Source organism: Suncus etruscus, chromosome 18, assembly GCF_024139225.1.
Source record: "Suncus etruscus isolate mSunEtr1 chromosome 18, mSunEtr1.pri.cur, whole genome shotgun sequence".
Classification (NCBI taxonomy): Eukaryota; Metazoa; Chordata; class Mammalia; order Eulipotyphla; family Soricidae; genus Suncus; species Suncus etruscus.
In genome coordinates this window covers 18005729-18033728 of record NC_064865.1, presented here as the reverse complement: position 1 = coordinate 18033728, position 28000 = coordinate 18005729, and the positions used below count along the sequence as shown (strand labels likewise).

The window sequence follows — 28000 nt, the reverse complement described above, 5'->3', positions numbered from 1 at the left end:
TTAGCTCCCTGGTGACTGGAGACACAGAACTGATAGTTAGAGAGACAAAAAAAAAAAAAAAAGGCAAACAAACAAAAAACCACCCACAACTCACATAGGCAAGTTGGAGGCTTTTAGAAACCTGAGAAAGTTTAAAACCTGATGGCCCAAAGTGCCTGGTTCTGTGACCCAGAGGAAGTGAGTGCCAGCTCTGGGGGCACAGAAGAAGCGAGTGCCTGGGTCTGGACACAAAGGTGAGTGCCCGATTGTGTTTCCCTGCAGGTACTAGGAGCAAAGCTGGCCGGAAGCTCAACTCCCTTCGTCCTCCTCTTCCTGGTGCTCGCAAATCCCTTCGAGTCGGGGATTACTTCTGCTTTGCAGAAATTATCGGCCTGGATCTATCTGTGTAGAATTTATAGCAATCTCTGGCAAAGCCTCAGAAAGACAGTCGGCCTCGCTCATGAACCGTGCCCAGCCAGGCCCAGCCCCAGCTCCCAGGTCCTGGGCACGGCTCGTTGGAACTAGGGCCAGCTTCCCAGGGCCTGTCTGAAGAGGTGACTCAGGAAAAAGAGGCCACAAAAGCTCCTTTAGTCTCTTCAGTGCCCGGGAACGAGAGCAGGGCCCTGTGGAAAGTGGGAGCCCGGGATAGGCACCCACCGATCCCTGGGCATGAAGTGAAACTTCACCTGGAGCCCGAGCGAGCGAGCGAGAGCACAAGAGTGAGGACATGGCCCAGGAAGTGGACCTGAGCGCCCTGCAGGCCCTGGAGCGCGCAGCCATCCTGCAGGTGCTGTTTCGGGACCAGGCGCTACAGAGCCGAGAGGAGACCCGGGTCCGGTGGGTCCTCAGGTTGGGGAGGGGGGAGAGTGTGTGAGAGTGTGAGTTTGAGTGTCTCTGTGTGTGAATGGGTGTCTGTGTGTGTGAGAGAATGTGTGTGTGTGTGTGTGTGTGTGTGTGTGTGTATGTGTGTGTGTGTGTGGGGGGGAGTCATGGCTTCCCTCTAGGTATCCTGGGTGTACTCTCAGATCTCCATCTGCCAGAGTGGATTTCACTCCTGCTGTCTACACAACTGGGAAATGGAGACAGCTTGGCTGGGTGCAAAGTTGCTCAGCCTGCGGGTTTCCTTTGCCTTAGGTGCAGGAAAATTCAAGAGGAGTTTCTGGCTTCCAAAGTGCCCGTCTCTTGGCAAGGCTACCAGCTTTCCTAAGTTCTTTGAAAGAAACTGAGGGTTCCCTCCAAGAAGCAGAGAAAGTCACTCAGTGAGGCCCAGAGAGTCGGACCAGGGGTTAAGGTTCTTGTCTGCCCTGATTTGCTTCTCTCTCCTCACTGCAGGGTCCTCTGAGGACCACCAGGAGCAATCCTGAGGCACAGAGCTTAGAGTATTTCCGAAGCACGGCAGGGGTGGCCCAGCAGCCCAGGGAAAAAGAAAGCTAGAAGCAAAAGTCACTCAGAAACAGCAGCTGAGCTGGAGGCTGGGTCTTCCCCCTTTGCTTGCTCCTGGCTTCCCAGCTAGCTCTGAGGTCAGGAGTACCCAACCCTGCTCGCTGGGCTCTGCAGGGCTATTTCCTGAGGGCACACGCCATGGAGGCTGGTGAACTGCTCTAAAGACTTCCCTGTTCTGTTGTTGAGGCCCAGCCCTGACTGTGACTTCGTTTCTCCAGATTTGGAATCTGCTGTTACTTTTACTTTTGCTGGACAGAACCTGCAGAGTCTGCCAAGAAAAACACACACAGGACATGTACCTTTAGACCACCCAGAGCAAAAGGCGGAAGAAAAACTTTACTTTTTCTCTCTTCCCCTGCTATCTCCAAAGCTTAGATCTCTGAGCCAGATCTATGACTAATAGGTAGATTTGAGCTTACCCAGTTTCTTTGGCTAAAACGAAAAACATCCTGCACAGAATACAATGCACGACACTTATACTTTTACTTTTTGTTTGTTTTGGGGCTACACTCAGCAGTGCACAGGAGTTACTCTTGGCTCTGTATACAGGAATCACTCCTGGGATGCTGGGGATCAAACCCAGGTCAACCGCATGCAAGGCAAACGTTCTCCCCGCTGTGCTATTGCTCTGGCCCAGCACAAATACAGTTTCTTTCAGTAAAACATACCGTGCACAAAACACAATGGAAGATCTTCCTGTAGTTTAGACACATCGTGGGGGAAAGGAGCATGGGAGAGCAGCAGCTGATGTTCCCCAAGGCAACAGGGGCTGCTGGGACAGGCTTTTCTCTTGTGAAAGTCAGAAACAGATGTACCATGAAAGAGTTTCTTGTTAGGGCCCCTCTGGGGATGCCATGTACTGCACTGGGCCTACTGTTTGCTGGAAAAGGGGGTTGAAGGACAGAGGACAGATATTAACCCCCTCACCCTCTTACATTAGAAACCAACCCATAAGGTGCCTGCCTTGCCTGTGCTAGCCTTGGACGAACCACGGTTCGATCCCCCGGCGTCCCATATGGTCCCCCAAGCCAGGAGCAACTGCTGAGAGCATAGCCAGGAGTAACCCCTGAGCGTTACTGGGTGTGGCCCAAAAACAAAAAAAAAAAACAAAAAAACAAAAAAAACCAAACCAAAACAAAAAAAGAAACCAACCCAGCGAGTGGGGAGATAAGACAGTACAGGGATGAGGACATTCCGAGCCAGTCCCCAGCATCTGATGGCCTGGCCTCCCAGCATCACCCAGCAGGCCTAGAGGTACTGGGCACTACTGGGGTGGCCCTGGTAGCCCCGCCCAGCACTGTAGCACCCTGGACCTCTTGCATTGATCCCATTGTCTGAGAACCCAGTTACCTTGAGAACCACTGGGAGCATCTTCCTGATAATAACAACAACAACAATAATAATAAAACCAAACACAAGCCCCCAGGAAACGTTCCCATCTCCATGGCTGGTTGGGAGCTGGCATCCCTGCGGTAGGACAATATGCCCCAGTGCTACCCTATTCCCTCCCTCCTTGGCCTGCAGCTCAAGGCACCCAGGGACATTGGGGATCCAAATGAAAGCGGGGTTCAGCTGGCTCAGAGCTGGGTAAGCTCCCAGGTAAGCATTTCCTGGAGCCAGTGGGAGACCCTGGGACCTGCTCATGACCCCTGTCTCCCCACCCCGTCCTGACCACCGGGCTCTGGGCCGCAGGAAGCTGAAGGCGCAACTGCAGCATCTCCGATGGCGGGGCGCACGGTGCCCGGACGCAGAACGACGGGAGCAGGCGTGTGCACGCTGCCAGCGAGCCCTGGGCCGGCTGCTGAACCGGGGCGCCCCATGCCAGGGCTGCAGTCACCGCGTGTGCCGGGATTGCCGCGTGTTCCTGGGCTGTAGCCAGGCCTGGAAGTGCACCGTATGCTTCGAGGACAGGTGAGACCCTGCGTTCCGGGACGTCGGGAGCCCGCAGGAGAATGCGGGGAACCCTGGGTGGAAGGTGCTGTGCTAGAACCAGGCCGTGCTCTACCGAAAACATGGACTACATGTATTACATTTACGTACTTCACGCGGGAGCAAATGCTCTGCCACGGAGCACATCTCAGGCCAGTGTTGGATTTTTCTTTGTTTTTGGTTTTTATACGACACCTGGTGATTCTCAGGGATTTCCCCTGGCTCTGCACTCAGCACTCCTAGAGATGCTCTGCAGGGACCTTAGGGGATGCTGAGATTAAGCGCGAGTCAGCCATGTGCAAAGCAAATGCCCTCCCCCAGTTCAATAGCTCTGGTGCCTGTTCAGAATTTTTAATTCACAAAAGTTGGGGTCTAGGGGATGTTCTGGAGGGTTATAGGGTTCAGGCCCACAATAGACTTCAGTTTGTCCCTCATGCCAAATAAACTCGGGAGCCTTTTGGTCACCATTTGGAAGGCAAATGTCTCTCCATCACACATACCCTCACACCCTAGAAACATATACAAAAGTTTGTCATCTCTGAGGGTGGGTTGACCCAAGAGTTCGGACTTTCCTGCATGTCCCTCTTCTCCTTCCTTCCTGTCCCAGTGTTTCTGTGTGCTTTGTGTGTGGTACTTGCACACACCACACACTGTGTACCTGAGTCCACACATGCCGGCATCATTAGGGTTCAGGAAGCGCAGTTGTGGTGGTGCTGACATGTGGTGGCACTGAGGTTTGAACTCACGGCCTCATGTTTTGCAGGCAGGCCCTTATGTCAGCAGGGCATCCCAGCACCTCTTGTTAGTTGAAGCCTGTGCCTTGGTTTGCATAGCCCTTGGTTTCTGTGCCTGAATCTGTGGAAAAACTCATCGCAGGAAAGGCTTGAGAGTCCCTGGGGGCTGGACATGATGTTTGTAAAGGAGGCGGCTGACAGGCATATGATGGATAGATACTGTGTGGACACCTGCCAGGTGTGTGTCTTCACACCAGCCCCCCCTAAACCAGCAACCCTGGGTACCCCCCCCCCTCGCTGCTAGGTCCTCTTCCTTTTTTTGTTTTTCTACTCAGTCCCTTCTGGTGGTCCTGGGGGTGGAGGCAGCTCTAGGCTAGGTCTCAGGCTTAGGGACTGTGTGACATCAGGGATTAAACCAGGGTCAGCTGCGTGCCAGGCAGGTGCCCATGCCAGTGTACTCTGGTCTCTGGACTTTCCATTTCCACATTCTTCCTTTACAAATCTTGTTTATTTTATTGGTATTTGTTTTGTCTGTTCCCTGTTTCATTTTTTTTTGGGGGGGGGGCACACCCGTTTGATGCTCAGGGGTTACTCCTGGCTACGTGCTCAGAAATAGCCCCTGGCTCGGGGAGACCATATGGGACGCTGGGGGATCGAACCGCGTTCCTTGGCTAGTGCTTGCAAGGCACACACCTTACTTCTAGTGCCACCTCGCCGGCCCCTGTTTTAATTTTTTTAACTTTATTATTTATTTATTTTTAAAAATTTTTTATTTAAACAACTTTACTACATACATGATTGTGTTTGGGTTTCAGTCATGTAAAGAGCACTACCCAACACCAGTGCAACATTCCCATCAACAATGTCCCAAATCTCCCTCCTCCCCACCCGACCCCCACCTGTACTCTAGACAGGCTATTTCCCTCATACATTCTCATTATTAGGATAGTTTAAAATGTAGTTATTTCTCTAACTAACTCATCCCTGTTTGTGGTGAGCTTCATGAGGTGAGCTGTAATTTCCAGCTCTTTTCTCTTTTGTGTCTGAAAATTATTATTGCAAGAATGTCTTTCATTTTTCTTAAAACCCATAGATGAGTGAGACCATTCTGAGTCTTTCTCTCTCTCTCTGACTTATTTCACTCAGCATAATAGATTCCATGTACATCCATGTATAGGAAAATTTCATGACTTCATCTCTCCTGACAGCTGCATAATATTCCATTGTGTATATGTACCACAGTTTCTTTAGCCATTCATCTGTTGAAGGGTATCTTGGCTGTTTTCAGAGTCTTGCTATGGTAAATAGTGCTGCAATGAATATAGGTATAAGGAAGGGATTTTTGTAATGCATTTTTGTGTTCCTAGGGTATATTCCTAGGAGTGGTATAGCTGGGTCGTATGGGAGCTCGATTTCCAGTTTTTGAAGGAATCTCCATATTGCTTTCTATAAAGGTTGAACTAGACGGCATTTCCACCAGCAGTAGATAGGAGTTCCTTTCTTGGGGCTGGGAAGGTGGCACTAGAGGTAAGGTGTTTGCCTTGCAAGCGCTAGCGTAGGATGGACTGTGGTTTGATCCCCCGGCATCCCATATGGTCCCCCAACCCAGGAGTGACTCTGAGCTCATAGCCAGGAGTAACCCCTGAGTATCAAACGGGTGTGGCCCAAAAACCAAAAAAAAAAAAAAAAAAAAGAGTTCCTTTCTCTCCACATCCCCGCCAACACTGCTTGTTCTCATTCTTTGTGATGTGTGCCAATCTCTGGGGTGTGAGGTGGTACCTCATAGTTGTTTTGATTTGCATCTCCCTGATGATTAGTGATGTGGAGCATTTTTTCATGTGTCTTTTGGCCATTTGTATTTCTTCTTTGTCGAAGTGTCTGTCCATTTCTTCTCCCCATTTTTTGATGGGATTAGATGTTTTTTCCTTGTCAGTGCCTTGTATATTTTGGAGATTAGCCCCTTATCTGATGGGTATTGGGTGAATAGTTTCTCCCACTCAGTGGGGGCTCTTGTATCCTGGGCGCTATTTCTTTTGAGGTGCAGAAGCGTCTCAGTTTAATATATTCCCATCTATTAATCTCTGCTTTCACTTGCTTGGAGAGTGCAGTTTCCTCTTTGAAGATGCCTTTAGTCTCAATGTCCTGGAGTGTTTTACCTATGTGTTGTTCTATATATCTTATGGTTTCAGGTCTGATATTGAGGTCTTTCATCCATTTGGATTTAACCTTGGTACATGATGTTAGCTGGGGGTCTAAGTTCAATTTTTTGTAAGTGGTTAGCCAGTTGTGCCAACACCACTTGTTGAAGAGGCTTTCTTTGTTCCATTTAGGATTTCTTGCTCCTTTATAAAAAATTAGGTGATTGTATGTCTGGGGAACATTCTCTGAGTATTCAAGCCTATTCCACTGATCTGAGGGCCTGTCCTTATTCCAATACCATGCTGTTTTGATAACTATTGCTTTGTAGTACAGTTTAAAGTTGGGGAAAGTAATTCCTCCCATATTCTTTTTCCCAATGATTGCTTTAGCTATTCTAGGGTGTTTATTGTTCCAAATGAATTTCAAAAGTGCCTGATTCACTTCTTTGAAGAATGTCATAGGTATCTTTAGAGGGATCGCATTAAATCTGTACAATGCTTTGGGGAGTATTGCCATTTTAATGATGTTAATCCTGCCAATCCATGAGCAGGGTATGTGCTTCCATTTTCACATGTCCTCTCTTATTTCTTGGAGCAGAGTTTTAAAGTTTTCTTTGTATAGGTCCTTCACATTTTTGGTCAAATTGATTCCAAGATATTTGAATTTGTGTGGCACTATTGTGAATGGGGCTGTTTTCTTAATGTCCATTTCTTCCTTATTACTATTGGTGTATAGGAAGGCCATTGATTTTTGTGTGTTAATTTTGTAGCCTGCCACCTTGCTATATGAGTCTATTGTTTCTAGAAGCTTTTTCGTAGAGACTTTAGGGTTTTCTAGGTAGAGTATCATGTCATCTGCAAACAGTGAGAGCTTGACTTCTTCCTTTCCTATCTGGATTCCCTTGATATCTTTTTCTTGCCTAATCACTATAGCAAGTACTTCCAGTGCTATGTTGAATAGGAGTGGTGAGAGAGGACAGCCTTGTCTTATGCCAGAATTTAGAGGAAAGGCTTTCAGTTTTTCTCCATTGAGGACAATATTTGCCTCTGAGGCAAATATTGACTATATTGAGAAAAGTTCCTTTCATTCCCATCTTGTTGAGAGTTTTGATCAAGAATGGGTGTTGGACCTTATCAAATGCTTTCTCTGTGTCTATTGATATGGTCATGTGATTTCTATTTTTCTTGTTGATTTTTTGTATTTTTTTTTTTTTTTTGGTTTTTGGGCCACACCCATTTGACGCTCAGGGGTTACTCCTGGCTATGTGCTCAGAAATCGCCCCTGGCTTGGGGGGACCATATGGGACGCCGGGGGATCGAACCGCAGTCCTTCCTTGGCTAGTGCTTGCAAGGCAGACACCTTACCTCCAGCGCCACCTACCCGGCCCCGATTTTTTGTATTATGTTGATAGATTTACAGATGTTAAACCAGCCTTGCATTCCTGGGATAAAACCTACTTGATCGTAGTGAATGATCTTCTTAATGAGGCGTTGAATCCTATTTGCCAGGATTTTGTTGAGAATCTTTGCATCTGTATTCATCAGCGATATGGGTCTGTAATTTTCTTTTTTGGCAGCATCTCTGTCTGGTTTAGGTATCAAGGTGATGTTGGCTTCATAAAAGCTATTTGGAAGTGTTCCTGATTTTTCAATTTCATGAAAGAGTCTTGCCAGGATTGGTAGAAGTTCCTCTTGATAGGTTTGAAAGAATTCATTAGTAAATCCATCTGGGCCTGGACTTTTGTTTTGGGGCAGACATTTGATTACTGTCTTAATTTCCTCAATAGTGATGGGTGTGTTTAGATATGCTACATCCTCTTCATTCAACCATGGAAGATTATAAGAGTCCAAAAATTTATCCATTTTCTTCCAGGTTTTCATTTTTAGTGGCATAGAGTTTCTCAAAGTAGTTTCTGATTACCCTTTGGATCTCTACCATATAAGTAGTGATCTCTCCTTTTTCATCCCTAATACGAGTTATCAAGTTTCTCTCTCTCTTTCTTTGTCAGTTTTGCCAGTGGTCTATTAATCTCGTTTATTTTTTCAAAAAACCAACTTCTGCTTTCATTGATCTTTTGGATTGTTTTTTGAGTTTCCACTTCATTGATTTCTGCTCTCAGCTTTGTTATTTCCTTCTGTCTCCCTATTTTTGGGTCCTTTTGTTGAGTACTTTCTAATTATATGAGCTGCATCATTAAGCTATTCAGGTATGCTTCTTCTTCTTTCCTGATGTATGCTTGCAAAGCTATAAATTTTCCTCTCAGTACCGCTTTTGCTGTGTCCCATAGGTTCTGATAGTTTGTGTCTCCATTGTCATTTGTTTCTAGGAAGGTTTTGATTTCCTCTTTGATTTCATCTTGGACCCACTGGTTATTCAGTATTAACTTCCAGGTATTAAAGTTTTTCTTCTGTGTCCCTTTGTAGTTCACATATATTTTCAGGGCCTTGTGGTCAGCGAAGGTAGCCTGCAAAATTTATATCCTCTTGATATTATGGAGGTATGTTTTATGTGCTAGCATGTAGTCTATCCTGGAGAATGTCCCATGTACATTAGAGAAGAATGTGTATCCAGGCTTCTGGGAGTGGAGTGTCCTGTATATATCTACTAGGCCTCTTTCTTCCATTTCTCTTTTCAGGTCTAGTATATTCTTGTTGGGTTTCAGTCTGGTTGACCTGTCAAGTATTGACAATGCCGTGTTGAGGTCTCCCACAATTACTGTGCTGTTATTGATATTATTTTTCAGATTTGTCAACAATTTTATTAAATATTTTTCTGGCCCCTCATTCAGTGCATATATGTTTAGGAGAGTGATTTCTTCCTGCTGTACATATTCCTTGATTAATAAAAAATGTCTATCTTTGTACCTTACAACTTTCCTCAGTATAAAGTTTGCATCATCTGATATTAGTATGGCCACTCCAGCTTTTTTATGGGTGTTGTTTGCTTGGATGATTTTCCTCCAGCCTTTTATTTTGAGTCTATGTTTGTTCTGACTATTCAGGTGCATTTCTTGTAGGCAGCAGAAGGTTGCATTGAGTTTTTTGATTCATTTAGCCACTCTGTGTCTCTTAACTGGTGCATTTAGTCCATTGACATTGAGAGAAAGAATTGTCCTGGGAATTAGTGCCATCTTTATATCAAAGTTTGGTGTGTCTGTTGCTCAGTCTTGTCTTAAAGTAGGCCATTCAGTTTTTCTTTTAAGAATGGTTTTGAGGGGCTGGAGAAATAGCATGGAGGTAAGGCGTTTGCCTTTCATGCAGAAGGTCATCGGTTCAAATCCCAGCATCCCATATGGTCCCCCGTGCCTGCCAGGAGCAATTTCTGAGCATGGAGTCAGGAGTAACCCCTGAACACTGCCGGGTGTGATCCAAAAACCACAAAAAAAAAAAAAAAAGAAAAAAAAAAGAAAAAAAAAAAAGAATGGTTTTGAGTCTGTAAAGTTTCTGAGCTGTTGTTTGTTTGTGAAACCATGTATTGTTCCTTCAAATCTGAAAGTGAGTTTTGCTGGGTGCATTATTCTAGGCGAAGCATTTTTTTCATTGAGTTTTGTCACTATGTCCCACCACTGCCTTCTGGCCTTGAGTGTTTCCGGTGACAGGTCTGCAGTAAATCTCAAGGATGTTCTCTTGAATGTAATTTCTCTTTTCGATCTTGCTGCTTTCAGAATTCTGTCTCTATCTATGGGATTCATCATTGTGACTAGGATGTGTCTTGGGGTGTTTTGTCTGGGGTCTCTTTTAGTTGGTACTCTTCAGGCATGCAGGATTTGATCACATGTATTCTTTAGCTCTGGTAGTTTCTCTTTAATGATGTTCTTGACCATTGATTCTTCCTGGAGATTTTCTTCCTGGGTCTCTGGGACTCCAATGATTCTTAAGTTGTTTCTGTTGAGTTCATCATAGACTTCTATTTTCATCTGTTCCCATTCTTTGAGTATTTTTTCCATTGTTTGATCAATTGCTTTAAGGCTTTTTTCCAATTTCTTCTGCTGTGTGGAATTGTTATTCATCTCATCTTCCAGTGTACTAATTCTATCCTCAGCTGCTGTTAACCCGTGGGAAAGCTCAACCATGTTTTTCTTCAATTCATCTACTGAGTTTTTCAGACCTGTTATTTGACCTGAAATTTCAGTTTGGAGTTTTCTGATTTCTATCTTCATATTCTCTTGATTCTTATTAGTGTTCTCTTCTATACTTTCTTTGAACATCTTCCATATTGCAACTCTAAACTCCTTATCTGAGAGACTGACTAGTTGGTTGGTCATGTTCAAGTCATCAGAGTTGCTATCGTCATTCTCTATATCTGGCGCTGGCCTGCGTTGTTTCCCCATTGTCACGCCTGCGCTTCGAAACCGTGCTCCTCTGGCTCCACCCTTTCTGGGCGTGTAAACTCACCTCCACGGAAGGCTCCAGGGAAGGCAAGCTGTCAGCAGATGAGCCACACACAGGATGAAATCAGGCCGAAAATGGAGCACAGCACAGAAGATAGGCAGATAGGGGTGCTGGCATCTGATTTCCAGCAGAGTTCAGTGGCTTCCCCTTTCTGGGCGTGTAAGCTCACGTCCAGGGAAGGCTCCAGGGAAGGTTTTTGGGTCACACCTGGCAGCATTCAGGGGTTACTCCTAGCTCTCTGCTCAGAAATCGCTCCTAGTAGGCTCAGGGGACCATATGGGATGCCAGGATTTGAACCACTGTCCTTCTGCATGGAAGGCAAACACCTTACCTCCATGCTATCTCTCCGGCCCCTTAACTTTATTTATTTATTGATTGATTGGTCCTTGGGTCACACCCAGCGGTGTTCAGGGATCACTCCTGACTCTGCACTCAGAAATTGCCCCAGACTGGGGGACCATATGGGATGCTGAAAATCGAACCAGGTTCCTCTGGGGTAAGCTGCATACAAGGCAAACGTCTCACCCTTGTACTATCTCTCTGGCCCTGTGTTTCATTTTTGAATAGAACTATTTGAACTAATGAAATTATTTGAACTAATGAAATATTACTATTATAAGTAATAAAATATGCAAAGAATAAAATATAGCAGAACTTTATGCTACATATACTTATTAAATAATATTGCTCATGAAAATGTGGTGTTTCTCTTCCTAATTTTTCTTAGTATGACCCCTTCACATTTCATCCACACAGCTCCAAAAGGTGCATTTTCATCTTTTTGAATAACTTAGCTGTGTCTGTTTTGGATATAGACCATTTTGGGGTCTATATCCTTCCCTGTTATTCAAACAGTTCTTTGGGGATCCAGAAGCCATTTTCACCAGCCTTGATGGTTTCGAGCTTGGTCCTCATGGTGCTGGGGACCACTGTGTAATGCCTGCAAGGTGTAGAGTGCAGTGTCAGGGGTCAGACTCAGGGCTCGGCAAATACTCTGTGCCCTCTTCCCAATCCTCCCACCCTTCTTCAGCTTCTGTTTCTCTCTCATCTATGATTAAACAGTCATTCCCAGATTGTGAGGTTGGGAAATTGCACCACAAGGAACAGAGTTGTATGGGTATTTTTTGGAATTGGCATTTTCGGATTTTTCAAGTACATCCCAAGGAAAAAGAATTGCTGGATTATATGATAGGTTTATTTTAATTTTTTTTTGTTTTTAAGCCACACCCAGCAGTGCTCAGTGCTTTTTACTTCTGACTCATCCATATTGGATTTAGGGAGTCAAATCTAGGTTGACTGTGTGCAAAGCAAGAGCACTGCATGCTGTATTCTCGCTCCAGTCACCCTCTTTTTAGTATTTTTGGAAATCTCATCTTGGGATTCTTAGAGCCCTGCATGTCCCTGTGACAGTGAACAGAGTATCTCTGCCATCTATCAGCCAGGATCCGGTCTGCATAGTGCAACTGGTGTCTGCTCGTGTGTTGGTTCTTCCTAGACCAGCTCCTTACCCCAAGGTGGTGAGCAGCTGTGGAGAAGTGTTCGTTCAGCCCTTTTACATGTTTGCAAGTGTGTATAGGGTGATGGTGGTTGATTTGCTGCATTCTATGAGTTTTTTCATTTATCTTGATTATTAATCCCTTATTTGACCCAATTTGTTGCTTGAATAAAAGACTGGTATATTTTTTATGTATGATGAATTGAATATTCACATTTATCTATTTTGGCTTTTTTTTTTTTTTTTTTTTTGGTTTTTTGGTCACACCTGGAAGCGCTCAGGGGTTACTCCTGGCTCTATGCTCAGAAATCGCTCCTGACAGGCTCAGGGGACCATATGGGATGTCGGGATTTGAACCAATGTCCTTCTACATGCAAGGCAAATGCTTTACCTCTATGCTATCTCTCTGGCCCCCTATTTTGGCTTTGAGGCCGCCCCTGGCCATGCTTAGAGATTATACCTGGTGGTGCTCTGGGCCCATATGTGGTACCAGGGATGAAACCTGGGCTTCTTACATACAGAGCATGTGTCCCAATGCATCAAATCAGCTCTCTGGTTCTCCCTTTATCTCAACATTTTGGTTTACATGTGAGGTTTAAAATCTCTTCTAAGGTGTATATTGGTGGTTTTATGTTTTATTGTTTTTAGCTTGGAAGTTATTTCTGGTGGTGCCCAGGGGATCATATGGTGCTGGGGATTGAACCCAGGTCTCCCACATGCAAAGCATGTGCTTAGCCCATGGAGTCCCAAACTGTCTGTTTTGAAGATGAGACCAAAAAAAAAAATCAAACTACTTGACTTTGCTTTCATAGTTTAAAGCCAGAGCAGGCCTGTGGGCAAGCCTCCATCCTGGGTGACACCTGGACCTCCTTTCTGGGACTGTGTCATTTCTGTTCCTTGCCAGAAATTCTCTTTCTCTTCTCCTATTTCCTAAACATAACAGTTTACTTTACTTTAAAGCCAAAAAATGATGCTGGAGTAATAGCACAGTGGGGAGAGTGCTCTCTTTGCACACAGCTGATCTGGGTTCAATCCTCAGCATCCCAGAGGTGTCCCCTGAGCCCACCAGGAGTAATTTCTGAGTGCAAAGATGAGCACTGCTGGAAGTAGCTCCCTCAGAAAATAAAAACAAAACAAAATAAAATAAAGCAAAATAAAAGAAAAGAAAATAGGTTGATAAGAGATTATAGGGGAGACTGTAGATGGCAGGTCTGGAGCACAAGGGAAGCAACTGAAAATCCCTAACACATGACTGTCAGTCAACAAAGAATGGGGACTTGAGTCCAGTGTTGACAGTAGGGACCATGTGCAATAACTTTGTACATTAATACTAGATATTTGAACACTATTGTAACCCTGTTATCTAAACTACAATTTGTGAAAAAAATTAAAAATGGAAAGCACCCATAAAATATAATTGAGAGTACCTAAAATATTACTGTGAAAGATTTGTAATCCACTTTGGTAAAAATAAAATTATTTTTTAAAAAAACCAACAACATAATTGAGTTAAAATGTAGTAGTCCAGGGACCGGAGGGATGGCACAGAAGATAGGGCACTTGCTTTGCAAGTGACTGACCTGGATTTGATCCTCAGCATCCCATATGGTCCCCTAAGTACTGCCAAGAGTGATTCTTGAGTGCAGAGCCAGTATATCCTAAGCCAATGGTCCTCAAACTACGGCCTGCAGGCCACATATTGTATTTATTCCCATTTTGTTTCTTCACTTCTAAATAAGATATATGCAGTGTGCATAGAAATTTGTTCGTAATTTTTGTTTTTACTATAATCTGGCCCTCCAACAGTCTGAAGGACAGTGAACTGGCCCCCTGTTTAAAAAGTTTGAGGACCCCTGTTAAGCATTTCTGTGTGTTTCCCAAAACCAAACCAAAAAAGCAAAATAAAATCAAATAAAATCCAGGACTTTAAGATTTGCAAACAGCTTCTAATCATTGTTGCCAAAGCCAGAGTGGGCACAGCAGGAGTGTATGGCAGTCCTCACCCCCTCCCCCCTGCCCGGCTGGTTCTGCTGGCACCTGACATCAATCTCCTTGAATTTCCAGTCCCTCAACCATTGTATTTTGGTCTGCCGCACAAAGAAAGGCCAAGTTGTTCAGCAGATTCTCTCTGCAGCCTTAGACCTTTTGTTCCGGAATGGCCTGCCTGGGTCAGCTACTCTGCCTGCTGGCACACGGGATTCGGGATTCGTGTTGCCTGGCTCCTGCCCTCCTTGACCCTTCTCAGCCTGAAGAGATAAAAACAGAAAAGCTCTTTTTCTGAACCCCCTTGGCTTCCCTGGGCCCTCACTGGAGGGAGTTATGGGAAACAATTCCCAAGATTCTACAAAGTAATTTTTTTTCCTCCTTCATTCCAACAACTGTGTCTATTTACTGCCAGTCTAAAGGGTAGTTCCAGCCTCTCCTGGCAAGGAGGTAGACCCTAGACAGCTGTTTCCTGCCATCGATGACTCCCAGAAAAATAGCAGCATGGAGGACAGGTGGATTAGTGTCCAGGAAGCCACCGCTAAAATGCCACCCAGAAGGCACGCTGCCCAGCGCGCTGTAATCCGGCCCTCTAAATCCACAGAGCATGAGTTCCACACCCGAGTTTCCTCATTCTGAGAGAAGGATGTTTTTCAACATACCCGAGATAATTGCAAGGCTAGGAATTGGCACCGGAAACTGGGCTGGGGTAGGTGCAAGGGTGAAATCTTTGTTCACAACACACTTTCCCTCTGTTCTCTCTCTCTTTTACTTTTGTTTTTGGACTATACACAGCAGTACTCAGGGTCTCATGAGCTTAGGTGCTCCTGGCTCTGTGCTCAGGGTAATTCCTGGCAGTGCAGGGCTTGCAGGGACCATATGGCATGCCAGGTTGGCTTCATGCTTGGCAAATGCACTACCCACTGTGCTATTGCTCTGGCCTATCTTTTTCTTTCTTTCTTTCTTTCTTTCTTTCTTTCTTTCTTTCTTTCTTTCTTTCTTTCTTTCTTTTTTCTTTCTTTCTTTCTTTCTTTCTTTCTTTCTCTTTCTTTCTTTCTTTCTTTCTTTCTTTCTTCTTTCTTTCTTTCTTTTCTTTCTTTCTTTTTTTCTTTCTTTTCTTTCTTTCTTTCTTTCTCTTTCTTCTTTTCTTTCTTTCTTTCTTTCTTTCTTTCTTTCTTCTTTCTTTCTTTCTTTCTTTCTTTCTTTCTTTCTTTCTTTCTTTCTTTCTTTCTTTCTTTCTTTCTTTCTTTCTTTCTTTCTTTCTTTCTTTCTTTCTGTTTTTGGGCCACACCCAATGATGTTCAAGGATTACTCCTGGTTCTGTACTCAGAAATCACTCCTGGCTTAGGGGATCATATGGGACTCCAGGGATTGAATCCAGGTCTGTTCTGGGTCAGACACATGTAAGGCAATTGCCCTACCTCCATGCTATCTCTCTGGCCCTGAAACGTCTACATTCTTACAAATTCTTACTTTTTTGTATTCTGTATCAACCCCCTCTATAATTCATGTTTGTTGCCTGTGTGGTTTTATAATTATATTTACAACAACATTAAATCAATTTTTTGGTTATTATTTTGTGCTTCTTCTTTTTGAGGGGGGGTACACCCAAGGGATCTGCACTCAGGAATCACTCCTGGAGGTGCTCAAGGGACCTTATTAGGCTGCCAGGATTGAGTCCAGGTTGATTATGTGCAAGGCAAGCACGCTTCTCATTGTACTATATAGCTTAGACTCAATTAAACCAAATTTTAAACTGTGTTTAAAAATTAAAAATTGGGGCCAGAAAAAAAAAATTGGGGCCGGGAAGGTGGTGCTAGAGGTAAGGTATCTGCCTTGCTAAGCGCTAGCATAGGATGGACTGCGGTTCCATCCCTTGGCATCCCATATGGTCCCCCCAAGCCAGGAGTGATTTCTGAGCGCATAGCCAGGAGCAACCCCTGAGCATCAAACGGATGTGGCCCAAAAACCAAAAAAAAAAAAAAAAAAAAAGAAAGAAAGAAATTAGTAGACATGCCTATTCTAAGACTTTTTTTTTTTTTTTTTTTTTTTTTTTTTACTGCATGTGGCTGGCAAATGTTCTAAAACAATAAAAACTGGTTTTGGTTGGTGGGCCACATGCAGCTACACTCAGGGGCTCTTCTGGACTCTGTGCTCATGGGTCATTCATGGTGGGATTCAGGAGACCAAATGTAGCCCTCAGGATAGAGCTTGGCAAACCTCACAGCATTTATCACACTCCCTGAGTTGTTTTGGATCTGAAAAGGCCCTTCTTAATTTTCACCTCAAGTAAAGACTTAGTTAAAATTGTAGGTCCTTGGGTCTGGAGAAAGAATAGGAAGTGACCCCTAAGTGCAGAACCAAGGGTAGTCCCTTAGCACACTAGTTAGTTGTGGTCCCCAAAACCAAAAATATTAAATAAGCGAAAAACAAAAAGAGATTTCAAAAAATAGGAGAATTTGCATAGGGTTTAAGGTGCTTGTCTTGCATGTGACAACCCTGGTTTGATCCCCAATGAATCTATGAGCACAGAACCTGAAGTTAGCCCTGAGCATTGCCCAATATAGCCCCAAACTGTCCCCCTTAAACACACACACACACACACACACACACACACACACACACACACACACACACACAACTTGAGCCCAGCTTCTTTTTCTCTCCAAGTTTACCAACTAAGACATCTGAGGTTATTTTTTATTATTTATTGATCAGCTGTTTATTTTTTTATAGCCTAGAAGCATATTGTTGTGTTTTTCTAGAACCTTGTAACTAAAAACAATTAAGAGGCTATGTCTCTGTCTGGGCCTTTCCATATTGATTTTGGGACAATAAAGTAAGTTTCTTTCAGTGCCTTTTGCCTTGGCTTTGCATGTATTAGTGTCTTCAGACTGTTCTCCCATTCTCAGACACTCTACTCCCCAGCCTGACCTAGTCCAGTCTCCCCACTACTACCCCTGAGGAGCTCCAGCTTCGGCTTTGCTCAGCACATATTAGACCTCATCCCTTCCACCACTGCGGCTCCCTCTAATCCTTTCCTGACAAGAGCAGGAGCATGTCCCCTCTTTGTCCCCCATTTGTCCCCACTCTTTAGTCCTCCAGCTGAAGGATGAATCCAGTTCGGATAACATAGAGGGGACCCCTTTTTCTAGGAGTTCGGGCAGAATCACAAGGTTGTCCAGAAATAGTGGCAGTAAGCCCACAGGCTTATCTCCCTTTTCTTTTTACCCAGAATCTAATCACAACCATCAATCTTATTTTCCTGTAAGTCATTGACAGCAAATCAAGCAAACCCATCAGTTTGGCCTTGCCACTAAACCCTTTTTTTTTAGATGCCTGATGCTCTGAAGTAACCCAGTTCTAAAGAGCAGGAAGGAGGGCGAGGGAGGGCAGGGGATTGCCCAGCGTTGGACAAAGCCATGCCAAGTTCAGTGGGTCTCAGTTTTATGAGATTTAGCTTCTTGTTTTGTAGCTGGTTGGCATGGTGAGATGCCATGGTGAGACAGCCTGGCTGTCCCCAGGCTTCCTGGGCCTGGAGCCCACAGTCTTGGTGATTTTCCAACACTCCTGACCATGAGCCGACTTCCATTTTTGTCTGTCATCCCTGCCTGTCAGCGGTGTGTGTGTGTGTGTGTGTGTGTGTGTGTGTGTGGTGGATTTCTCTAAGCACCTCTAGGGACTTTTCTTGAAGTAAAACCCCTGAACAGTTTACCCTCCTGCAAATGCCAGTCCTTTGCATTAAAAAGGGGTGTGTGTGAGGGGTTTCTAAGAAGCCTGGGAAGAGTATAGCAGGTAAAGCGTTTGCCTTGAATGCTATTGACCTGGGTTCCACCCCTGGTGTCCCATATGGTACCCCAAGCACTGCAGGAGTAATCCCTAAGAATAGAGTCAGCTTGAGTTGAACAGACTGGTATGCCTGGAACCCAGAGTCGGTCTTATGCCAATAAACTTCTGGGGTGAGGCCTTTTTGTGATCAGGTCAAGGATTTTTTTTCCATTTTCCCGTTTTTCTGGACCTATGCAAACAACGGCGATTGCCACTATCATACCTTTACTATATTTTTTTACTCTTATCCTTTAAGGAAAAAAAATACAACTTACTGAACTTAAAAACAAATAATTGTAGTGCCTGTCTCGAATACAGGCAGGGGATGGGAAGAGGGGAGAGGGTAATGTTGCACTGGTGAAGGGGGGTGTTTTGGTTATGACTGTAACCCAACTATGATCATGTTACTTAAATAAAAAATATATTTAAAAAAAAAAACCCACAAACAAAACAAAAACAAAATAGAGTCAGCAGTAAACCCTGAGCACTGAACTGGGTATGCTCCCCCCCAAATACAGAAAATAAACATAAACACACAAAATGGCTTCGAAGAGGCTGTACTGCTTGTTCCGGTAGCAAGGTACAAGCTGCTGTGATGGACCCTTTAGAATTCTGGTGATGGCGTCATTATGCCTGGGCTTGCCAGTATCTACCACCTGCTTTCTTCTCTTTAACTCAGAAAATGCTAAGAGCATCTGCAGAGTTTAGGTCTCTGATAAAGGATGCTGTGATCCCAGAGTGGGGACCACAGTGAGCCCCCAAGTACATCTATGATGTGTTTATCATGAGGGATTCCTGTGGGGCTTATGGAGGGCTCTATGTCCCACTCAGATTCCAGATTCTTCCCCTCACCCCAGCTTCTGAGATGCCTGAATGGATGTAAGAGTATTATTATTATTATTATTATTACTATTATTAATACTATTATTATTGTTGTTGGATTTGGGAACACACCTGGTGGTCCTCAGGTCTTATTCTATCTCTGTGCTCAGGAATCACTCCTGACAGCACTTGGAGACCTCATAGGGTGCCAATGTGCCAGGGATCAGCTCTGAGTGAACAGGCCTGAAGTAGGACAACAAAAGAATTAAGAAAATGTACCAAAAAAAAAAGAAAAGAAAAGAAAAGAAAATGTGAGAGGCTCCAGAGTGATAGTACAGTGGAGAGGGCATTTTTTTTCATGCAGCTGACCCAGGTTTGATCCTGAGCATCCCACATGGTCCACTGAGCCTAACAGAAATAATTTCTGAGCAAAGAGCCAGGAATAACCCCTGAGTGCTACCCTGTGTGGCCATGTTCCCCACCCCCAATAAAAGAAAAATTAAAGAAATATCAGAGAAAAAAGCTTGGGATCAGGGTCTCATGGCCTTGTGGACTGATTATGTACAGTATTTATTGTTTAGAACCAGTAAACATCAGAATAAGGGCAAATGTTAACATGCAGTTGCCTATCTCTGCTCATCTAATCAGGCTAGTCCTTTATCAAAGGGGCCTGATGTAGATAATGCAAATTTCTGGATTGTCTTCTTCTGGGAGAAGGGGCATATATAAGAGTGAATACAGGGCATTCCTTAAGGATGACAATTTTCTGGTAATTAATAATTAAGGGTCCCTAAATCACTTTTTGGCTCCTATCCTCAGACTATTATCTCTCTAGCTAAGCATGTTTATTTCCTAGAGATCTGTATATTCAACACCAGGGAATGAATCTATTTTTTTTTTTTGGTTTTTGGTTTTTGGGTCACACTCAGTGATGCTCAGGGGTTACTCTTGGCTATGTGCTCAGAAATCGCTCCTGGCTTGGGGGACCATATAGGATGCCTGGGGACCGAACTGCAGATGCCTTACTGCTTGTGCCACAGCTCCAGTCCCAGGATTGAATCTAAATGCATACTTCGGGGCATCCTTCATGCTGGACTAGAAAGTTTTAAAGAAGCAAGTCATGATCCATGAGGGCATAGATGATTGTGGGGTTAAGAGATGCTGCAAGAAGCATTCGCACCAGTTTCTGAGTCATCTGGGACAGGACCATCTGCTCCTTTGGCCACTGTGAATCCTCTGTGGAGCTAATGAGGACATGAACATGGGAGGCCAATGACCCTGTAAGACATGATCTACTGTCTTATCTGACAAGAGCCAGGAACAGTCCTCCCAGGGGGAGCACACCCAGCAGGGATGACTGCTGGCTTTGTGCTCGAGTTATTGCTGGTGGTTTTTTGGGGGGCACATGAGGTACTGGAGTTTGACTCTGGGTTGAGCACATGAAGGAAAGTCCTTTGTCCACTGTTATATGACTCTGACCCATAGATGGTACTTTTCAACCTTGGGCCAGAGCTGGGTCCAATGGATCTTTGAAAGGATCACGGTGCTCCAAGAAACATATGAGTGGCTGGGGATCAAATGGGTCTAAGACAAATCCCTTAACTCTCATTTCTCTCTTAGTGGCTCAACACATTGACATTTTAAAATGTATCTTGTCAGGGCCGGCGAGATAGCATGGAGGTAAGGCATTTGCCTTCCATGCAGAAGGATGGTGGTTCGAATCTGGCATCCCATATAGTCCCCCGAGCCTGCCAGGGGCAATTTCTGAGCGTAGAGCCAGGAGTAACCCCTGAGCACTGCTGGGTGTGACCCAAAACCAAAAAAAAAGTATCTTGTCTTTTAGCTGACTTCCCATTATAAAGCATGAGACATTGATCATTTTTATAGTGATTGCTTTTGTTTGCATATTAATTCAGAAATAGCCAGTGCCTTAATATGTATTGAGCACACATATACTATATGACGTATAATGTGTATTACTTATGCACAGAATATACTCAACCCAAGTCTGAGATCAAATTGCCCATTGATTTTAAAGACTTTTTTTTATAATTTTTATTATAACATCATGCTTTACCAAGTTGTTTATAATACAGCCATTTCAGGCTTACATGTACAAACATGAATCCCACCACCACTGTAACTTCCTTCACCAGTGTCCCCAATCTCCCATCTATCACCCCAGCCTGCTTTCAGGCAGGCACAAACTCATTTACTTCATACTTTTATTACATCGCAAAGGCAAATGGAATTATCAAAACTTAGTTTAATACAGACCAGTTTGGAATGACTGTTCTATCTCTTCATGGTGTTACTAAAGTCAGTGTCTGAGGATTGAACTATGGTTGGTTCTAGGTGAGTTTCTTTGTTACTGTTTAGGCTTGGGAAATTCCCAAGCAACTTTGCCATCAGGTTTCCTGTGACGTTACTGGGTTGACACTACTAAAAGATATTGAAGTGTCCAGGATCTATTGACCTGAAACAAATATAGCGGCTTGGCAGTTTGATAAGGTTAAGCTGGACTGTTTTGTTTTGTTTTTTGTTTTTTTTTTTTGGAGGGTTTAGGGTGTTGTTCTGGGCTGTTGTAATTTATGCAGAGAGGGGACTCTGACCTTCTTTCTGAGAAGGCCCTTAGAGGGATCAGTCAGGACCTGGGCTACCTAGGAAGTATCAGCAGTCATTATTTTCTTTTTTCTTTTTTGGTTTTTGGGCCACACCCAGCAGCACTCAGGGATTACTCCTGTCTCTGCGCTCAGAAATCACCCCTGGCAAGCATGGGGGACCATGTGGGATGCCGGGACTTGAACCACTGTCTGTCTTGGATCGGCTGCGTACAAGGCAGATGCTCTACCGCTGTGCTAATTCTCAGGCCCAGTCATTATTTTCTTTTGGAGTTTGGTGGAGGAACTTAACAGAGGCTGTTTTCTGCTGGGAAGATTGGACCTTTCTGAGAAATCTATCAAATTGAGGGTTGAGCCAGAAAGGTGACCTCTGAGGTGCCTTGAGAGGCTAATTTTTGGGGTTGCCCTCCCCCTCCCTCAAAGGGGCTCAGTGTGTACCAGTCAGAGATATCAGAATTCCTCTACTAATCTTTCAGGAACGTGAAGATAAAAACAGGAGAATGGTTCTTTGAAGAGCGAGCCAAGAAATTTCCAACAGAAGGTACGTATTTTGACTATTTTTCTTAAAACAGAAGGTTTTTGTCTCAGTTTAGAAAGGTTTGGAATTGGGCCAGAGAGATAGAAGAGAGGATAGATAAAGTGCTTGCCTTGCTTGTGGCTAACCAGAATTCAGTCCTCAGCACTGCATATGGTCCTCCAAGTACCAGTAGGAGTGATCCCTGAACATAGAGCCAGGAGAAAACACTGAGCACAGTTGGGTGAGGGCTCATCAGACACAAGGGCAACAAAGATTTGGTGTAACCGTAGACCCTTCCTAGGCTGGAGAGAGTGCCCAGGGGCTAAGGTGTTTGCCTGGCACAGTGCTGGCTTTGGTTTGATCTCTGACACTGCACCTGGTGCCCCCAAACCCAAAGAGTGATCCCTGAGCACAGAGCCAGGAAGAAGCCCTGAATATTGATGGGTGTGGCCCCTCACATGGGCCTTGGAAACCCACCTGGGCATTTCCTGACATGCTCCATGGGTGTCTCCATTTTTTTGTTTGTTTGTTTTTTGGGTCACACCCAGCAGCACTCAGGGGCTACTCCTGGCTCTACGCTCAGAAATCGCCCCCCGGCAGGCTTGGGGGACCATATGAGATGTTGGGATTCAAACCACCTTCCTTCTTCGTGCAAGGCAAATGCCTTACCTCCATGCTATCTCTCCTGCCCCAAGGGTGTCTCCATTTTTGGAGCAGCTCTGGCCTGTATGTCTCTTCCATCCTGGTTGGCACCGCAGCCCCTTAATCCCATTGCAGAATGTATATCCCGCAGATCTGTAGCCCTGGGAGCAGCGCCCACCAAACCTTGCCCTGGACCTTTGACTAGGAACCTGAACCTATGACTGGAGTCCACGTGCCTGCAGAACTTTAGCACTTACATGTGGGTCTCTGGGCCAGATCCCCAGTGGAAAACAAATCTAGAAAAAATTGAAAAAATCTAGAAAAAATGTGTTCTGCTGATGCACCGTTCCATGATCTGGTCCCTGTTGTGTGAGAGTTTGTGAGGGTGAGAGAGTCTGAATGTGTGAGTATGTTTGTGTCTATGAATATTTATACGTATGTATGTATGAATGTGAGTATGTGTGTGACCATGCGTAAAAAGTTTGAGTGTCTGAATGTATGTGAGAGTTTATAAGTGTGTGTGTGTGTGAGCCATAATTGGGGGGCTGGGGCTGGAGACCAGGGGGGCTAGGTACTAAATTTAGAAGAGTTGCAACTGGAGGACACAAGAGACCCTGACAAGGAGGGAATTTGGCAAGCAAAGGGGTCTGAGTCAGGAGAAGGGGTGTCTGCTTCCATGAGTAAGCTGCTTTGTCTGGGCTGAGACTGCGGGCACTGAGGCAGGGAGCCCAAGGGGGCCCAGAGCAGTTTAAAACACTTTTTTCCCCATTCGAGAAATAGTGGTGCTTAAAGGTGCCATTAGCAGCTCTCTTGACCCACTAAGAAGCGCTGAATGCAGAGGCTCAGTTATCAGAGCAGTGCTGAGAGGGGCACAGTCAGACAGGCTGCGGCTCCAGGGCTCTTTTTTCTGTACCTTTGCTCGTGCGACAGGGACTATTTCTATTGACATTTCTAGCCATCTGAAAGGAAACCTGCTGTGAGCCCCCCAGCAAAGACCATGGTTGGGGTGGAACTCCTTAGGAGCAGCTTTCCTGCACCCCACCTACTCCCTTCTTTCCCCGAGTGCTCCCCCATATCTTGGAACTCATCTTGAGGTGCATTGGAGCCCAGGCAGCACATTCCTTCTTTACTGTGGCTGCTTTGATTTGCCTCCTTAAAACACTTTTCACAGGACAGAGCTGCCAAAGGGGTGAGAGGGCAGATGCCAGACCCTGGGCTCTGCATGAAGTCCCAGCTCCATAACTGTCCCTGTGAGGTCTTCAGTCTACCAGGAGTGACATTTCTCCTGCTCAGATGCAGCCTCAGAGAAGGACCTCCTGGAGCCTCTCTGATCCGTGCCCGATACTCTGGGGTCCTTGTGTCCTTTGGAGTCTCACTTGCAGAATAGATCACATGTGTGCATGAGCATAGGTTCTTGGGTGTGAACACATGTGTGTATGGCTGTTTACACACACCATCCCCATGTGTGCACTCATTGTACCTTCCTGCTGTGTGCACACCTGTGTGCCGCATGTTATCATGTGTACATTCTTGCACATGTGCATTTGTGCTGTTTTGTACATGCCTGCATGCATGTGCACTTGTTGTGCTTAATGTATGTGCATAACATGCACTGTTATGTGCTTTATTTCATGTGTTTGCATTGAGTGCCAGACAGTATTGTGTATGCATTTGCTGGAGATCAGCTCTGGGTAAATTGGCCTGAAATAGGGCTACTGTGAGGTTTAATAAAATAAGACAGGCTGGAGTGATAGCACAGCTGTAGGACATTTGCCTTGCTTGCAGCCGACCAGAAATGGACCTGGGTTTGATCCTCAGTATCCCAGATGGTCCCTCGAGCTTGCCAGAAGTAATTTCTGAGTGCAGAGTCAGGAGTATCCCAAGTTATGCTGGGTGTTACCCAAAAACCAAAAAGAAAAAAACAAAGTAAGACAGACATCAGAGAGAAAAGCAGGAGGCCAGAGGGTTCCCAGTCTCATGAATTGAGAGCCTTGACTGTCCTCCACATAGGCTATTTATTGTTCAGGGACAAGCAACTTGGGAGGAAGGGAAAATGCTAACAGGCAAATACTTGTGTGATTTCAAATCACACAAATCAAACCCAAGGGTTTTTTTTTTGTTTGTTTGTTTATTTTTAAGCCAGTCAAATTGAGCAGTGGGGGGATTATATACCAACTTTTGTAATACTAATGTTAATAAGTTCTGATAAATCACTGCATTGGACCAGCCACCCAAGGGGTTTTTTACATCTCAAACATTGGTGTGCTTGGAAGAGGAAGCTATTTCAAACTCTCCCTGGATTTTCTTCCTCTGGGAGAGGTGGCAGGACAAAAGAGTAAATAAATATAGGACCCCAACTGTGCCCTGGGAGTGCTGGTGTTCTGGTAAATAGAAAAAATTTTTGAGTCATACCCACAATGCCCAGGGCTCTGTGCTCAGAAATTGCTGCTGGCAGGCTCAGGGGACATATAATAAAGGGAATTGAACCGGGTCTGTCTGGGGTTGGCCGCGTGTAAAGCAAATGCTTAGTGCTGTGCAATTGCTCCGGCTCTTGTAAATAGAAATTAAGAGTCCTTAGATCACTGTTTTCTGCCTCTCTAGACTATCAACCCTCTAGCTAACTTATTCATTTCTTGGATGGCTTCATATCCGACATACATTCTTGCACAGTCAGCATTGTTGCACTGTATTCCTGTGTGCGCACACTTGACATGTGTGATGCATTGCACACACACACTGTGTGTTCTTGTCTGTGTGCATTTTTATACAGGGATTACATATGTACAGGTGTTTTCTGCATTGTATATGTGTACACCTGCACTATGCTCTCCTCCATGTACATGTGCAAGGCTGCAAATCTTTTCCATGCAACACACTGAATGCTGCATGTGCTCCGCAGCACCGTGCACGCACACTCTTGCCTGTGTCCTGTCTTGAGCTGCCTCCTAGGCTTTCTCTTCTAGGAGGGCAGGAGAGGGTTGTCACAGAGACCCGACCCTCTTGGCCCAGGAGGCAGCACAGGAATGAAGTGACGCTCCCATCCCTGGTTCCTTCCTTGTCGAGCGATTCTCCATGAGCACGAAACACCTTAGAGAAAATCAGACAGAGAGTGGAGGCTTTGGTCCGAGCAGAGACCTGTTTTCTGCTGGCTAGTTTCTCAGAAAATCCCCTTCCTTCACCACCAGGCTCCTCAGAGGCCCAGGGGTCCTGCTGCTTCGATTCTTACTTGAGCTTCAGTGCAGGAGTCCTAGGTGGTGCCGTGTTGGGGACCCCAAGTGGGGTGAGCTGGTTCCTCTGTGGGGGAAGTGAGTAGGAAAGGAAGACCAGGTGGAGTGGAGGTTTAGCTGGTGGGCGGGGAGGTCCCCACTTCTATTAGGCTTCCAAAGAGGGAACTGAATGGAGCCCTCAGAGGTTAGTTAGGTAAACTGACACCCCTATGAGGGGGAAAAAGATGCCAAGTGGACTCAGCCTGGGGCCTCTTCTGGAAGCCCAGGAGCAGTGCAGGGGGTTTAGGCAACTCCGCCTCTTTCCTGGCTCCAGAACACTTTGGCTAGTTTGCTCTGGGGAGAGTGTGATAGTTGCAGGGCATGTTTACCTCTCCCCACTCCAGACCTCTGAAGGGAAAGGGAGAGTTCTTAAAGCAGGAGCAAGCTTCAGAGCGTTGTGAGTTGGTTTTGAGTGTAAGAAACTGGAGAGATAGGGCCCGGAGAGATAGCACAGCGGCGTTTGCCTTGCAAGCAGCCGATCCAGGACCAAAGGTGGTTGGTTCGAATCCTGGTGTCCCATATGGTCCCCCGTGCCTGCAGGAGCTATTTCTGAGCAGACAGCCAGGAGTAACCCCTGAGCACTGCCGGGTGTGACCCAAAAAAACAAAAACAAAACAAACAAACAAAAAAAGAAACAGTTTCAGTATCAAAGGGTGGGAAGGAAACCACATCTGAAGGGAAGTAGAAAGTTCAGAGATTTGGATCAGGGTGGGAAGGAAGGGATAAGACAGGCCTTGGTGGTGGAGGCTCCTGTTTCATCTAGCACATGCAACCCCCAAATCCACCAGGCATGGCCCTGGTAAATACCTCAGGGATTTGGCCTGAGAAACATTGCTGACATCCGAGGGTGCATCATTTCTGTTTTTCTGAACTTATAATGTCTGTGCCATCACTGTATAATCATGTATGAATACATGTGTTTACACACTGGCATTTACACAAACAGGCCCTTTTAAAAAATGCCTATCGAAAAACTGGAGAGATATCACAGCAGTAGGGCATTTGCCTTGCAAGCAGCCAACCCTGGACAGATGGTAGTTCAAATCCTGATATCTCATATGGTCCCCCATGCTTGCCAGGAGCGATTTCTGAGTGCAAAGCCAGGAGAAACCCCTGAGCGCCAGGTGTGACAAAAAAAGAATGCCTATTGGGTGTCAAAATGATAGCACAGTGGGTAGGATGTTTGCCTTGCACAAGACGGATAGGGTTCAATCTTTGACATCCATATGAGTCCCTGGGTCCTACCAGGAGTGATTCCAGAGTGCAGAGCCAAGAAGAAACCCTGGGTAACACAAGGAGACCCGCGTGGACCCCCTTCCCCCCTCCAATTTAAAAGCACGTAGTTTCAATCTAAGAAATAGATGTTTTTAGGAAAAACATGAAATTGAGGCAATTTGGAGACCTGGGATGGCGCTCAGTGGTTGAGCACTTGCCTTATACATGTCTCATTCCTGGTGCCCCTTCCCCTTCATTCTGATGATACAGAAATGCTTGAATGCTGCTGGCTTTTGTCCTATTGGCCACCATCACCGCCAGTAGATGTGGCTCCCTAGTCATGGTCACAGGAGTTAGAAACAAGAGGAAAGGATCCCACTTGCTTTTTGTTTGGGGGGGGGGGCATAATTTACAGTCCTGAAGCACTATCAGGTATTGGAAATAGAATTTGGGGCTTCGGCAGGTAAAGCATAAACCTAGCAGCCTGCCCCCAGTTGCCACATTCTTGGTTTTGCCAAGAAGATGGTACATGGGCCCGGAGAGATAGCACAGCGGCATTTGCCTTGCAAGCAGCCAATCCAGGACCAAAGGTGGTTGGTTCGAATCCCGGTGTTCCATATGGTCCCCCGTGCCTGCCAGGAGCTATTTCTGAGCAGACAGCCAGGAGTAGCCCCTGAGCACCGTCGGGTGTGGCCCAAAAACCAAAAAAAAAAAAAAAAAAAAAAAAAAAAAAAAGAAGATGGTACAAGAACCACTTAAGTTTTCCCCTTTCTTGATTTCAAAAATGATGTTAAGGATGATGATGATGATGATGATGATGATGATGATGATGATTATTTTGGTTTTTGGGCCACACCTGGTAATAGTCAGGGGTTACTCCTGGCTCTGCACTAACCCTGGCTCTGCAATCACTCAGCAATCACTCCTGGCAATCTTGGGAGACCATATGGAATGCTGGGGATGAAACCTGAGTTGGCCACAAGACAAATGTCATCC

At 45.2% G+C, this 28000-nt stretch overlaps 1 protein-coding gene across 3 annotated transcripts in view; it reads left to right on the top strand.

Moving 5' to 3' along the window:
- The first annotated feature begins 706 nt into the window (after window positions 1–706).
- Window positions 707–28000, top strand: part of SYTL3 (synaptotagmin like 3) — a 53605-nt gene continuing 26311 nt past the window's right edge. For all 3 annotated transcript variants that reach the window (XM_049765352.1, XM_049765351.1, XM_049765350.1), the window contains exons 1-3: window positions 707–816; window positions 3115–3333; window positions 21841–21905. In XM_049765352.1, the coding sequence (XP_049621309.1) occupies window positions 707–816; window positions 3115–3333; window positions 21841–21905 (394 nt within the window). The remainder of the gene's footprint in view (window positions 817–3114; window positions 3334–21840; window positions 21906–28000) is intronic.